The 14,971-nt window shown below is 48.4% G+C and overlaps 1 protein-coding gene across 8 annotated transcripts in view; it reads right to left on the bottom strand.

The window, feature by feature from the left end:
* Positions 1 to 567: 567 nt before the first annotated feature.
* CREB3L1 (cAMP responsive element binding protein 3 like 1) overlaps positions 568 to 14,971 on the bottom strand; it is a 48,016-nt gene continuing 33,612 nt past the window's right edge. For 7 of the 8 annotated variants that reach the window (XM_017811001.1, XM_017811006.1, XM_017811023.1 and 4 more), the window contains exons 8-12: positions 13,631 to 13,699; positions 11,238 to 11,337; positions 7,122 to 7,242; positions 6,435 to 6,681; positions 569 to 6,037 (exon numbers count right to left, since the gene is read on the bottom strand). In XM_017811001.1, coding sequence (XP_017666490.1) covers positions 6,001 to 6,037; positions 6,435 to 6,681; positions 7,122 to 7,242; positions 11,238 to 11,337; positions 13,631 to 13,699 — 574 coding nt within the window. In that variant the 3' untranslated portion in view covers positions 569 to 6,000. Of the gene's footprint in view, positions 6,038 to 6,434; positions 6,682 to 7,121; positions 7,243 to 11,237; positions 11,338 to 13,630; positions 13,700 to 14,971 lie in introns of all 8 variants that reach the window. The other variant, XM_017811015.1, reaches the window with a different exon arrangement.

Raw genomic sequence — 14,971 nt, 5'->3', positions numbered from 1 at the left:
CCCAGTGGCACCTTCAATTCAAGTTACCTAACCTTTGTCTGGTCCTAAATGAAACTATGACGTCTCCCCCTCTCTATTCCTGCTGGAGGATTTGCACCTCCCAAGGGGCACAGCAGCCCCCGTGCCCACTCCTCCACAGAACCGTGACTGGCAGGGAGCCCCACACCCTCCTTGCTGCGTGACTCAGCCCCTGCAGCCCCCACAGGGCTTTTGTTCCCCATTAAAGCTGGAGTGCTGCTGGCTGAACCCTCCCTGATGAGCAGAGCTGGCCCTGGGGAAGAAGCTTCACCCTCTCTTGCTGGGACAGAGACCTGCCTGGGAGCTTGCCAGTGCTCCCTGCATGGATGTATGGCCCTGCTCCATGTCCTCTTGCTGCCCATGGGCACTGCAGAGGCTGGGAGCAGGCTGTGGAAAGGGAGAAGCAGCAGGTGCCCAGCTGGTGCAGAGGGACCTGTGGCACCTTGGTTCTTTTCACCACCCATGGGGCAATGCCTCCCTGCTTGCCCTGGGGCTGTCTCTGGCCTGGCGGTGCCCCTTTTGCCATGGACTTATGAGAGCCACCTTCACCTGTGCTGGCCAAGCTGCCAGGGTAGGACAGAGCTGGGCTGCCCAGAGGAGCTACTGGGGATGCAGGTCCACTCATGTGCTCAAGAGATTTTGGCAAATGTCTGTCTTATCCCTTATGGTTAAGGGCCACCAAGCTGAGGAAGGGGATGGCCAGTAAGGGATGGATGCAAGTTGAAAGCTGGAGGAGAGCAGGCTCCAGACTTCCAGGTGGGAAGGAGTGGAGAGCATTTCTCACTGGTGGATGTGTTGGTGCCATAGGAAAGGAGCTTCAGGGTGGGAAGCAGAGGCCCTTATTGCAGGAAATGTCCCAAGAGCCAGGCAAAGCAAAGCTCTGGGGTCACAGCGCCTTTGATCAAGGCTGAGAGAGGGCCTGGACAGTGGGTACCTCCTGCCTTCCCAGGGGGGCTGATTCTGTGCTACAGAAACCTCCTCTGCAGGGAGGAGCTGGCCCTTTCTACCCACATGCCAAACTGTACAGCTGTCACACAGGCAGGGCAGGGCAGATTTTGTGTGTCTGGAGGAGACATCACAGGATATGCCTGCATGAGGGGATGTAAAGGATTGCTCAGGCTTCTGCATCTTTCTCTGCCCACTTGTCTCAGAAGGACATTTCACATGTCTGTCACAAATCGGGTCACCCTTCATTTGGAGCTCCCTCAGGACCTGGGAAAAGCAGGCAGATGCTGCCTGGGGACAATGTGGCTGGGCAGTTGTGTTGGGTCAGTCCTGTCCTCCTGGCACCCAAGGCACCCTTCAGCTGAGCCAGGTCACCTGTTTACATAGCACTCACCTGTGCCCTGGGTAGGGGTTTCCTTGTGTGTTGGCACATGGAACAGTGCAAGGGTATATTGGTATTACAATACAGACCCCATCCTCGTTTTTGCAGGCACAGGCAGAGCATGAGCCTTCTAGGAAGCAGCATTTCTAGTGAGTACAGCTCTGGGAAGGTACAGTCTCCTCCCCTGGGCAGAAGAAGAGAAACCTCCGCCCTGCTCACCTCTAAGCCCCATTCCAGCCACCAGATTAGAAAATCAACACAGATTTGTTGAGGCAGGCTGGGTCAGCGTCCATGCAGGTGCCATTGCTGTTAACAAGCCCTCAGTACCTGTGGAGTATCAGGAGGTGTGACCTCCCCATTCTCCCCAGAAGGTGTCCAAAGCCCAGGCTCCTTGCCAGGCAGCAGGACCAAAGCCTGCTGATCACATGATGGATCCATGTGAGTGCTAGCACACTCCCAAATTGGAACAGCAAGAGGGATCGTGCTGGGCTTGGAGAGTGGGGATACTCTCCTGAGATCCCTAACAGGACTTGTCCTTCTTTAACGAACAAAACATACCCACAAGGCTGCTGCTATGCACTGCCAGTGACCTGCTTGGCAGTGGCGTGCCTCAAAAACCAATTATTTTCTCTCTCTCTCTTTTTTTTTTTTCTTTTTTTTCAATTGGCCTGGTAACAGAGAACAGTCAGGAATAATTTGTCTCTGAAAAACGAAGTCCATGTTCCGTTAGTGCTCCTTTGCTCAGGGGTTGTAAGTGTCGAGAGTGCATAGGCTTCCTAGAAATGTGACCCTAAATGAGCAAAAGCCCATCTTGGCATGGCAAAGCTTGACTGGAGGCACTTGGAGCAGACCAAGCACAACGGAGTGAGGCTGAAGGTGACTTGTAAAGAAGGTGACTCTTGCTTTGCTAATTCTCTTGTTCTGCTCTAATTATCTGCTGTAGCCAAACTGGTAGATGTGATTGGCTGGCTGCATTTCAAGAGGCATACCAGGGATCAAAAGATCCTAATGTGCCTGCTTTGAGCAGCTCAGAATTATCTAGTAGACTGCAGAATTAGGAGGATTTGTCAAGATGGAGGGAAATTTTCTCCTGATGGAAGGGGGTTCTGGTTGCTCTGGCCACGTCAGTGATAAGGCACCAAAGCCTGAGAACTCATCCTTTTAAGAATTTCCCTCTTGCACCTGTTTTCCATTGTGCATGAAGGGTGCATGCCAGAATCTCCCTGGAAGGCAATTCCTAAAGAGCTGCGTGAAGTTTCACAGGGGTGAGCAGAGCAGGAGCCACTCCCTTGGATGAAATCTGGTGAGTGCAGAGAGCAGCCCCACCCCACAGTGGGGGAAGGTGCATCATACTGATGCAGGAATAGGAGGCTGCTTTTGGACAAGGTGTAACAGGGAAAACATCAAAACTAGTTCTGGCCCAGGACACAAACTGCAGGGCAAGGCCAGGCATTTTCTTGCCTCAGTGGGTGTGCAGGGGAAGGGAGCTCTAAAGGGGTCTGCGAAACCCACGTCAGTCTAACCCGCCACTCTTCAATGACCTGTCATGACAGCGTGGCATCAACTTTACTCTCTCCACAAAGAAATTGTAATCCACAAAAAGAGACCTTTGCAAGCCCCAAGCCTCACATTCTTCTGCTGTGGCAGAGTCAGTCCTGCAGTACCATCCCAGCCAGAGGTGAGAGACAGAGCCACCTTGTAGCATCCCTGAAAGGGGCTACTGCTTGGGCTGCTTTCCAGATATGGAGGGCCTGACTGCAAGAAAGAGTTGTTTCAATAGCCAAATTCTAATGTACCCACTTGGAGCTTTCTAGAAGATGAAGATTTGTTTTCTAGATCCTGTTGCCTTGTGTTTCACATAAAATCAGGACAAAACAAACCAGTTTTCACAGATGCCAATGGACTGTCAGAAGTACAGCCAGCCTACCAGCCAGGACCCAGGTCATTGCCAGTCGGAGCGCAGCTACTCCGCTTTTACAGTTAATGGAAGGATTTAAGTACTTTTTCAGACAGGATGGGACCAGAGCTATGTCTTTGTTGTGCAGACCCCTTCACAGTCCCTGCACCTCACAGACTTTCTTCCATGATCCTCCTTTCAAGAGGATGATAGTGGTATTTTGAAGGGGGAAAAGGAACTGAGACAGAACAGTTCTGACTTGTTCAGAACTGCAGAAGAAATGACAGTGTTGCTGGAAACAAAACATGCAAGTTTGCTTCTTAGCCCCAACACTGAGCATGGGGTCCCAGTACTGAAGCAATTCTGCACGTGGCCTGGGAATGGAACAGGGAGCAGGAAGTGAGGAGCTGTGCATGTGGGCTGGCGTGACCATGCCTCAATGAAAGGACCTGTCAACCCAGGATTGATGCTGCAACTTTTTATTTTATTTTTATTTTGCTTCACAAAGCAAATGCAGAGCAAGTGATAGGAGGAGAAGAAAAGGTGGCTTGGAAAAAACTAAAAACAAACAAAAAAAAAATTAAAAAACCCCCACAAACCAACCAACCAACCAAAAAAAAAACCAACCAAAGAGGAGAGAACAGGCAGCTGCTGGAGTATAAGTGGAAAGTGAGCTGCTACAAGAAGTTGATAGATGCCAAGCCCGCACTAATTCTTAATAAAATACAATACTGAAAATAGGATCTGAGAGTCTCCAAAATACAATATCTTAAGGGATCGGCAATAATACAAAATAAGGTTCATTATGTACAAACGAGTTCTGCTCTTGGTCTCTGTACAACGGTGGGAGTGAGAGGCATGGGGACATGCTCAGTGGAAGTGCTGGGGTGGAGGAAGGCGTGCTTGGACCCGGCAGTGGTTCTTTGTGCTGGGGTGGAGGTGGAGGTTGGGAAATGCAGTGGTATCTGGTGATCTTGAGAAGAGCTATGCTGAAAGCCACCTTCTTCCTCACCCCACTGGCCACGCAGGTATGGCTGCAGCTAGCTGTGTCCAAATTTTTCCTAAATGGCTTTGGGGGCAAAACCAATTTTCAAAAGGTAGAAAAGAAGGATATGAGGGCCCTTCTCTCGCTTCTCCTATTCATTGAGCAAGAGCCATCCCATCCTTCCTCTCCAGGGGGCCTTCTCCACTCCCAGACTGGACAAAGAGGAGAGGCTGGGGCAGTGCAGAGTGAGTCCAGGGTGCTTGATGAGAAGCAAGTGGAAGAGGAACCTGCTGTGAGACCTGACAGTGTGCAGGGACTCCCGTGTTAAAACATGGGGCAACCTGCCACATCGCAGATCTCCAACACTCATGTCCCACGTTGTCCTTTCATCAAATGGCAGCTGAGGGAATGGAGCGAGGAGACACTTAAGCCTTTCTACAGGGCTTTTGATGGGGAGGGAGAAGGATCAGAAATGAGTGTCTGGATGCTAAAAAGGATGGCACAGGCTTGAGATGAGGTCACTTCAACACCAAAATTGGCAAGTCTGGCCTGAGGGATGGTATGGCAAGCGTTTGCTACCTTTGGTGTCAGTACTTAGAAGGAAGAGGTTTAAGACTGTCTTTTGTTACCCTGGCCAATTCCAACATGCCACCCCTTTCCTGACAGATGTACCTGTCTCAAGAAATGCCAGTATGTCCTCAGTGGTTTTCACAACACTATGTGTTGTGTGCACACGGAGGATGTGAGGGGAACGCTGGCTAATCTGACAGACCTCCAATGGGTTTCAGAGCCTTCCTTGGTGGTTCCTAGAAAGACCCCATTTGTCATGAGGCCGAATTGGGGATGGAGAGCTGGGACGGGGGTCAGATTATAGGAATGTGTTTCACTCACTCTCAAAGGAAATGCCTCCAGAATGGAAAGCGAGAAGACCACTGACCTGGTTAGCACTGCACTGTAGGGCCCAAGCTGGGAACAGATGGAGAAATACCACTCCTGCCAAAGCAGGGGTGCTGAGGGTGGGGAGAAGTGGGTTGTGGGGGAAAATTGTTATCTATTTCAGAGCTCTGGTTGTCTAGAAGCTGCTGGCTAATTTTTATGGTGATTTATCTGTCTGGGATCTGTCTTCCCCACTCCGTTTGTGTGCAGATTTTTGCAGATATTTGGCGTTGAAATTACATAGGCATGTCCATCAAGAGAAAACTAGAGCAAGGAAGAACTAGGTTTTCTCTCAATGGAAGGAGAAATATACTAACTGATGGAGGGCAAGGAATGAGCTCAAACTCTCCAGAGCCATCTCTCCAGCACCAGCATCACCCACTCCTAAGTCTCCCAGGCAGGACAGTAAATCCAACACTCTCTCTTCTCTCTCTCCTTCAGGTGCATCTGATGTAGCCAAGGGGTACAGAGCTGGGACAGCCTCCTGGGTCTGGAGGCTTTGGGGAGTGAGCTGAGTAGTTTGGGGGCTTCCCCTGATCTCCCTCCACTTCAAGGTGAGCCCACATCCATAGGGTAGTGCTCACTTAAGCAGGAGGTAAGGCCAGGAGAAGAGGGTGTCCAGGGCTTCTCCAGAGATCTATTGCTGGTTCTGGCAGTCCTGTGACTCCCCTTAGAGAGATCATTACTAATGGGAAGAATGGGGAAGGGGAGGAGCTGAACCCAAGGCCAGTTTACTAGTGTCTGAATGCAGTGTCCTCTCCTGCCAAGTCCCCTCAGTTGCTTGGTGAGGAGGGAATCCTGCAATCTGACAAATGAGGCCTTGAGGTCCAGCAGCTGCTACAAGAATTCAGTTGTCTCACTGGAGCTTGTCTCCCTGAGGGAAAGAAAAGACAAAGCATCAGTCAAGGTTCATTGCAGCCTCCTATCCAAATTCACCTTTCTGTGTGCCCAACTAGTTTGCTCTGATCGGGATGAACTCCTTCACCAGGTCACTGAATGGAATGCAAACCTGGGACCACCTGAGTCATCCAGCCCTCTGCAGCTCTACGCTAGTGGGACGCTGCTTTATGAAGTCTCAGACTTTTGCTCTAGAAAATAAACTTGTTCTTATGCTCTCTGCCAGGCCTCCTTCAGCCACTGCTCTTAGCTGATTGCCTGCCCCAGGTGGCTCAGCTGTCCTTAGCTTGCAGCAGAGGGGACAGACATGCCTGCTGCTTACTCCCATACGCCACGCTGTATTTTGGGCTCAGAAGGTGGCCCCATGTGCTTACCTCTCATGGAATTGCTCTTTGAGGTGGGTGAGAGTTGTGTCAGTTCGGTTCTGGTCGGGACCCTCCAGCTGGGTTTTGCTCAGATATTTGGCTGTCTCATGTGTCCTGGCTAGATGAGGCCTTCCCTCCTCAGATTGCCTTTTTTCAGCCTCCCACCCCTCAGGATGGTCCATGGTTAGGAAGGAGCTATAGCTCTCTTCTAAGGAGCCAGCACCCTCATCATAGAAAAGAAGGCTCCGTGACTGAACTGGAAAAAAGGAGAGCATTGGTTAACAATGAGGATAAGGTTTCTTGCAATGGGTATGGGTCATGACACATGCACATGCTCACCCAGCCTTGTCCATGTGTAACTTTGCAGGATACCCTCCTCCCACCCAGCTTCAGGAGGCAAATGAAGACAGAACCCTGGACACATAGCCTCTTCAGAAGACAACCAGTCTGCCCTGGGACTCTTCCCTCATATTCCTTCCTTTGACACTTGCCATGTTTTAGGACAGCAGTTAGCATGGAATGACAACAGGCCCCAACAGAGTTTTTACCACTGACAGATTAGGAATCTTCCCTCACCACAGCCCCAGCATATGGGATAGTCACAGAGGGGAGGATGCTATGCCTGAGCAGGGACTGTTGAGAGCAGAGCCAGAAATGGTTTGACAAGTTCAAATGGAGGAACCACATTAGACTCACTCTTACTAGTTGTGTAAATGTCTGGTGCTGGTGTTGCTTTCACTGTCTGTGATGCTGAGGAGAACTCAGGGAGACAGGGCATCAGGGATCCCAGGATCAGAACGAAGCAGAGTGCCAGCACCTAGAGAGGAGATCAGCACAGAGTCAGTGCCGCTGAAGAAATGCCATGAAGAACCATTCCCCTCCACAGCACACAAACATGAGGCTGTGTAAGAAGATCTGATCAGGCTGACAATTGGGTACCTGTGGTCCCCCAGGATGGGAAGGGACTTGCTGTTCTAATCTCTGCCTCAAATCTAAGAAGGGAAGTCAGAAACTTCCTCTTGTTACTTTATTTGGAGTATTTCTGGTTCAATAGTGAGAACTTGTCCGTCCAGTTGAGAAGAGATAGTGGAAGGCGTAGCTGAGAAACAAGCTGAGAAAGAATAAGACTCAACAGAAGGGACGAACTCTGCCTTGACCAAAGGGAACCTGACCGTTGGCTCAGCAGGAGCTATTGTGGGCTGTAAAAAAAACAAGCTCACTGGGAGAAATCTGTGAGGTACCACAGGACATAGCAAGGTGAAGCTACTATCCATGCGAGGACAGAAATGACAGCAGAATTACAGTTGCCTAATACCTGATAGTAAAGATGCTGAGTCCAATGAAAGGGTTAAATTTATGCTTGACATGTAGGTATGCAGGACCACGTGTGCAAGACCTTCTGCTGTCAGGCACACCAGTCAGAGCTACTAGCTCAACAGGAGAAAGGCATATGAAATCTCCCTGGAAATGCCCCTCGAGTAGGTCTGGACCTGTCTGGAAATTCTGTTGTAACTGCAAAGCTTCAGAGTGAGATACCAGTGCTGATTTTAAGAGCCTCTATAGAGCTTAGGGAACTGTCAGTAAAGAGCAAGAAGGGACATAGGGGAAATGGTACAGAGGCAAATGCTTGTTACCTGAACACTCATGCCACCAGCTCAGTACTCAGACTTAGCAGCCAAAGAGGCAATGCATCTGTTGGTGATTTCTACTACCTACGTATATAAACTAGCTAAGTTTGACCTGGGGGGACACCTGTGGGCACAGCCAGCAATTGCTTGACTGCTTTTCAGAAGTTCACCTATTTCAGAATAGCTGTGCCTAATTAATGCACAGAAGCTGGTACATCAAGGTAATTTTGACCACCAGTGGATTCCAGGAGATATGGAAGATAGAATAATAACACGAGGATACTGTGCTATGTAAAGAGGGATTTTAATTGTCCAGACTCTTCATGGCTGGTTTTAAGGAAGGACATTAAACATGGACAGCACAGATGCTGTCTAAGTACGTCATATCAGGCACACAAGGCATTTAGAATCCTTATTCCACAAAAACAGAGGAAAAAAAAATTATGAATAAATGTTGCTTGGAATTATCACAGCCAAACACACAACTTGCAGAAAAGGGAGCCAGCCTTCCCTCCTAAAACAAAACAGGTTTTTAGGCTGGGAAAGAGCAGTATACTTAACATCTTGCTTTAACATGGCTTTCAACTGGGGCTTTGCAAAACAGCATTGGTTTTGCTCTGTTTTGTTTCAGGTTAACTGTGATGCTCTGATTCAGTTCTAGTTCAAACTCTACAACACTTCATAACAATAACTTGTGTTTTGACTCTGAGTACATTTCATCTCACAGCTTTTGACCATCTCATTACTTGACCTCTTAAAAGTGAGGGAAATCAAGCTAGAGAAAACTACTTCAAAACCAACTGGAAAAGTGGAGGAAAAACTAATCAAAAAAAGACATACTGAGAGTGTATTTATCAAATGGTTCACTGTCAAACTGTGAGGAAGTAGCAGATGGAGTAGCAGAGAGATCTGTTATGGATCTGGCAAGATTCAGCATTTTTAAGCTTTACTTGAATGATGGACTGTATGAAATCTGCAGATTGGAGAGACTACAAGCAGACTGGCTTTTGGTCAATATTCAAATTCAGAATGATCTTGATCATGGGAAGAAGTGGTCCAAGAGAACAGTGGGAAGATCTATACAGACAAATGTGGAGACCTGCTGAAACCTCCAAGGTGGCAGGACTGATTAACAGAGGAAACACATCAGTGACTACATGTTTCAGCTGTTCTAGAGAAGAAGATCTGGGAGTTAAAATGGAGCACAAGACAGACCCAAATCGGTGTCGCTTTGCAAAAGGCAAATCGCAGCCTAAGCAGAATGAATAGGCTTTCTGGCTGGATCTGTACTGGCCTTCAGGTGGAACACTGTGTCCAGCTTTGGGCCCCATACTTCCAAAAAGATGCAGGGCCACCAAAGAAAGTCTGGAATAGAGCTCTGGGAACAAGCAGTGATTCAGTAATTCAGCCTACAAGGGAAGACTGAAGAAATCATAGTGATTTAGCAGAGCAGACTGAAGGGAGTTGCTTGAAAACAAGAGTTTTCCAATATGTAAAATGCAGATGCACAAAGGGGGAGTAAACAGATCTTGCTTGGGCAGAAGTTCTAATAGGCTTAAACTGTTGCAAGGGAGATTGAGATGAAATAGCAAGAAAGCTTTATCTGGAAAAGATAACATAGTACTGAAATGGTTTGCCCTGGGAGGCTGAGTACTGCTCACCACTGGAGGCCTTCAAGAACTGGCTGTACAAATATCCAGCAGGAATGACACAGAGCTAAAGAAGAAGGGTAGTCTGCTCCACTCCTATGCTGATGATTCTACATATCTTTTGTGATAAAAAGTGCTGTATTTGAAAATGGAAAATGGGAACTAGGAGGCTTAAGAGAGGAGCTGGCCAAAGATAGAAAAGCAAATTACAAATTCTTGAAATGCTTGGAAGCTAGGAAGCCTGAGAGAGTTGGTGTGTGGGCTGGGATGCCTGGAATGAAGGGAGCAGCAAGGAGAGATAAGACATTGTTGGGACGCTAAATTAGGTATTTTATCAGTCTGTAGCACAGGGGATATCTGGCACCTCTTCTGGACTTGCTTATTCCAGGTAGTAGCATTGAAGACTTGCTGCAGCCAGGGATATTCTGATGAGATGCTGCATTAAGGAGCAATAAGCCACTGGGCTCAGGTAGGTCACACCTGAAAATCTGGAAAGAACTCGAGAATGAAGACATAGAGCAGCAAAAAGAAAAGACAATCATTAAAATCTGGTCTGACATGGGGGCAGCAAAGAGTACCAAAAGCTTGAGCAGATTTTGAAAGCGCTGGAAATTATAGAGCAGGGGCTCTGGAACTATGGAAACTGAACCAAGAGCAAGAAACAAACCCTCAGGACACTGAGGATACTGAGAAAATGGGGCAAGCTTCTCACCATCTGTCTGCTTTTCGTGACTGTTAGCAGTACAAAAGTGATTACCAGATAAAGATAACTAACTCTGACAAATTTGTCATGACCAGCTACTACGACAATCCTGCAAAGACATCACAAGGGTGAAGGTTATATTTTTACCATGGATCAGAAACTTTCCCCCAGCCAAAACTGACATGAAGAATAAGCAATTGACTCTATGGCTACACAGTGGCATGTCCTAAAACTCCTCAGTGAAGCCAATATTATTTAACCATGATCCTCCACTAGGAGAAATGAGAGGTAAACAGGGATTACCAAAATAACAGACAACCCTGATTAATTTTGGTTAGTCAAAAGGGCAAACAAAGAGTATTCCAGCTGGATTTAACAAAGCCTGATGTGCAGGCATAGCAAGAACATGCCATTTCTTGCTAATAAACACAAGGTAATGCCCACTGGGATGAATACTTGGACTGTTTGTCCACCTTGCTGAGTTAAATATTAAGCATTACCAACTCAGCAAAAGAAAACTCTACCCACTACGATGGAAGCTCATTGAAGATTTTTTCTGAATGGCTGATAGCTAATGAAAGGCAAACAAAGTGCCATTTTGCCCAAAGAACAAGACAGTGAAAATGCAGGAATTATTCTAATGTTTCTGCATAAACAACTGACAATACCAATGTATGTATGACCCAGGGTCCAGCTCTGGTGACTATAATACAAAAGGAGAGAGCAGATGTAACTGGCAACACAGCAGGGCAGCAGGGAAGAGGGCAGAGGCAATCTACAAAGCTGTCTGTAGAAGCATGGCCAATAAGGAATACGGAAATGAAGCTTATACCATTAGACAGGTCCCGGTCTGCGTGGAAGCCATTTTATAAGGTCTGGAGACTTTCCCAGCTACCAGAGCCTGCAGCTTCTGTAACTGCTGGAGGAGAGTCCTGTGATAGGAAACAACACATATCAAAACTTGGTAAGAGGCAGCAGCCAGTAAGCGAGGCAAGACTATCACTACTCTCTTCATATTTTATCTTGATTTTTCCTCCTTCTGAAAACAAGTATCTCCCCTTTGCTTTATCTTGCCCAAGTTCTCTGAACAAACAGACTTGGGAAGTGAGAGACAGAAAAAGATCTCACCAGCAGATCCACCACCACCTTCACTGCACCTACCCACTGCTGTGAATGCCTCATTCATTTAGGACTCCTGGCTGCCTCAAAGCCCAGCCTGTCAACTCCCAGAGCAGTGGAGAGCCAGGGTACCATGAAAACCAAGCTCTGGGATGGTGACTGAGCTTTGTAGACAGCTCAGGCCTTTAGCACAGACTTGTCTGCTCCCACTTCACTCACTGACACACTCTGAAGCTCCAAAGCATGAGGTAGAGAGAGAAATAAGAAACAGTTGTGATCCTCTCCAATTTATTCAGTCTTGGCAAACTCTGCAGAGGAATATGGGCAAAGCCAAATCTTGAGTTCAGCAATTAATCATTCTCTGGCTGCCCTGGTTGGAACATGTGCTAAGGTCTCTCTGCCCCATTTAACTGTTCATGGGCATCCACACACATAAACACAAAACAGTGGTAAGTGTTACCAAGAGGTACTGAACCCTTCATTGAGCTGGTGAAGGAATCTGGAATGAGGGAGACTACAAAGCACACAGTTCCCAACAGCTGCAAATTACTGAAATGCAGACTACTGCTGAGTTTCCCTGGGGGAGCACTGATTGTTTTACACAAGTATGTTTGAACTTTTATGAAATGCCAGGTCCTAGGGCCAGGTGATTGCAGGAGAATCCCGGCTTTATCTCTTTCCAAATCCTCTTCAGCTACTTGTACATGTGGAGAGAAGCACACAGTGTCCCACTGGCAGTGCTCAAAAACCAAATCCAATTAGAAAGAACACAATGTGTATTTTGAAAAAAAAATCTCCTGGTTTTTAGGCCAATCTCCTGATTTTTCAGGGTGGGGCTAATGCTTTTTCAGCAGCAGGGCTGCCCACACTCCCAGAGAGGTCAGGGGGCAAGCTGTGCCTCATGCATGAGAGCAGCTGGGCAGCTGTATCTCTGGCAGATGGGAGACCTCTGGCTCTTGCACACCTTTGGCAGACCACACCTGACAGCCCCCAGTCCTGGCACCAGTGGCTGGCCTGGAAGCCAATGCCACAGCACTCATGTCATGGATGGGAGGAAGGAATGCAGTAGAGCCTCTAGGAGTTCTCCATGAGCCTCTAGGAGTTCTCCATGAGCTGTAATGGCAGCAGAGGAGTGGGTGAGGAACTGACTCTCTGGCTGTGGTTCTCCTCTTCAATTCGAGCTGATATAAATGGGGCTACAAAAATGAGCATCCCCTTCACCAGCCCTGCACTTGACCCTGCCCTTGCTCACACCTGCTGCACCCAGTAAGGGCGAGCAGATTTGGGCCCTTCTCCAGCTCCTGCTGCCCATCCCCACTGCAGGGGCTGAAGTCTTCATATTTGCTTCCAAGGAAGCAAATTCCCCTGGTGATCAGTTGGCCAGCTCTGCATATTTGAAGCACAGGTGCTCACCAGAGCTTTGGGTGAGGGACCTTTGGGGCTGTGGGAGCAGCTTGCTCCTTTCAGGGGAGCAGCAGCAGCAGCAGCAGCAGTGAGGGAGATCCTCTGGGCTTGTTTCGCCCAGAAGAGGCTAAGAATTGGCTGGAACACCATATGCAAGGAATTACCCTAGATTTGGTTTGAGCTATCTTTATTAGAGGAAGAGCCTTTCCCTGTATTCACCAAGTCTGTTCAGCTTTCTCAAGAGAAACCTGAAACAGCCACAATATGTCCAGGGCCTTGTATTCCTCCAAAGAGCCCAAAAGCAGAAACAATGGGTCTGAGAGGCTGGTGTGAGAGGCCTCCCTTGATACATCTGTCCTGGAGACAGCCAGAGACCTGGAGGGCAATGTGGAAGGCAGCATGAGCCCAAAGGGCTGCAAGGAGAAGGACAAAAATATAAGGGATATGGGAAACGCCTTCCCTCCCTCCTCTTGCTGTGGTGTGCCTGGTCATCCCAACACAAACATTCCAGGCTTGCTAACCAAACCCAGCTGCCTCATTGCTGTCACAGGCTGAAAACCAGTGCCTTGCTGAGCAGCACCCATCCACCAGGAGCTGGGACAGCCTGCCTTTCTCTTCTCAGCCCTCTGCCCCAGCACTCCCTGACTTCCCTTCCTGCTCACCCTGCCCTACCCACGGAGGGTCAGGTCTAGCCCCTCTTACCTGTTTGCGTTTTCTAAGGTCTCCACTTTTTTCCAGAGTTCATTGTTTTCTGTTGTGTATGTCTCGACTCTATGGGAATAAAACCCATAAGCCAGTTAGTTACAAAGGCCAGACAGATAAAGAATGTAGTGCTTGCCTCTCTTGGGGTGTGGAGGCTCAGTAGCCTCATCCATCACCTGCAGATATGGTCCTGGAGTCAAATGTTACTGGCCCAATGTTGCTGCCAGCCCTGATGGAGCAGGGATGAGACTGCAGGTGAACAGTTAAGTGTGACAGTTCAGGGTTTCCCGAGGTTTGGGAGAGACAGTAACATTTGGTTACAGGCAGATCAAGTCAGGATAGACCCAAAGTTACGCAGACATTTCCATCACTTCCAAACCCCCCTAAAGAGCATGAAAAATGAGGAGGAGGAGGACAAAGTAAAACCTCTCCCACTCAGACTGAGAACCTGCCCTGGCTGTGCACCCTGGCTGTGAAATCCAGGCTGCTCCGTGCAAACGCTGGGCCAGTTACGACTGCAGACACTTGAGGGCAGCAGAGAACCTGCAGGCTCCCTCCTACGACTTCCCAACTGCAGTGGTTGGGCTGCAGCTGGGACAAGGGAAGGGGAATGCCTCCACGCCTGGAGGAAAGCAGGCCAGGGACACAGCCTGATCCTGACGGAGGCTTCCAGGACAGCCTCTGAACTAGGCGTTCCGTGCAAAAATTGGGCTTGCAGCAAAAGTGTCAAACTGAATGGTGAAGAGCCCAATTACAGGTTCTGACTAACCAGCTTTTACAGAAAGCCAAACTGACCAAAGACGTGTTCCATTAAAAAAAATCACTGAATGCTGCTTTTGGTTCACATTTAAACCTGGCATTGTTTGAAAGCCATCTGTCATAGCAATGCTCCAGCGTAACAAACTGCTGAGTACATACAGGCACCACGCACGGCCACAGCTGGGAAACAGGCCCCAGCACCAAACGCCCTGGACCTGTCCCTTAAGCAAGGCCAGCCAACTCCCCAGCTCCAGCTTGAAGGATCTGGGTGAAGGATCTGGGTGTCAATGTGGGACACTGGCTGGAGATTATGTGCTCTGATGCCTGGACACACACATGCACACCGAGATGCTCCGTGAGAACCTGAAGGTGCCTCAAGTCATCTGTTTTAATTCAGCATTTCTGTGCAACTAGAGAAGATAAACAAGTAGCATCAGGAAGAAGAGTTAATTAAGGTTGGGTTTGGGGGTTGTTTTTTTCCATTTGCTGATCTCAGATGGTGTTAGGAACTGAGAAGAAGATAGTATTTATGCAGAAACATGAATTTGCTCCTGGATCCTAGCATTCTTCTTTGCCCATTAT

The sequence above is a fragment of the Lepidothrix coronata genome, unplaced genomic scaffold, assembly GCF_001604755.1.
Source record: "Lepidothrix coronata isolate B3197 unplaced genomic scaffold, Lepidothrix_coronata-1.0 Scaffold1, whole genome shotgun sequence".
Lineage (NCBI taxonomy): Eukaryota > Metazoa > Chordata > Aves > Passeriformes > Pipridae > Lepidothrix > Lepidothrix coronata.
The sequence above is the reverse complement of the archived record's forward strand: the minus strand, read 5'-3'. Positions and strand labels throughout refer to the sequence as shown.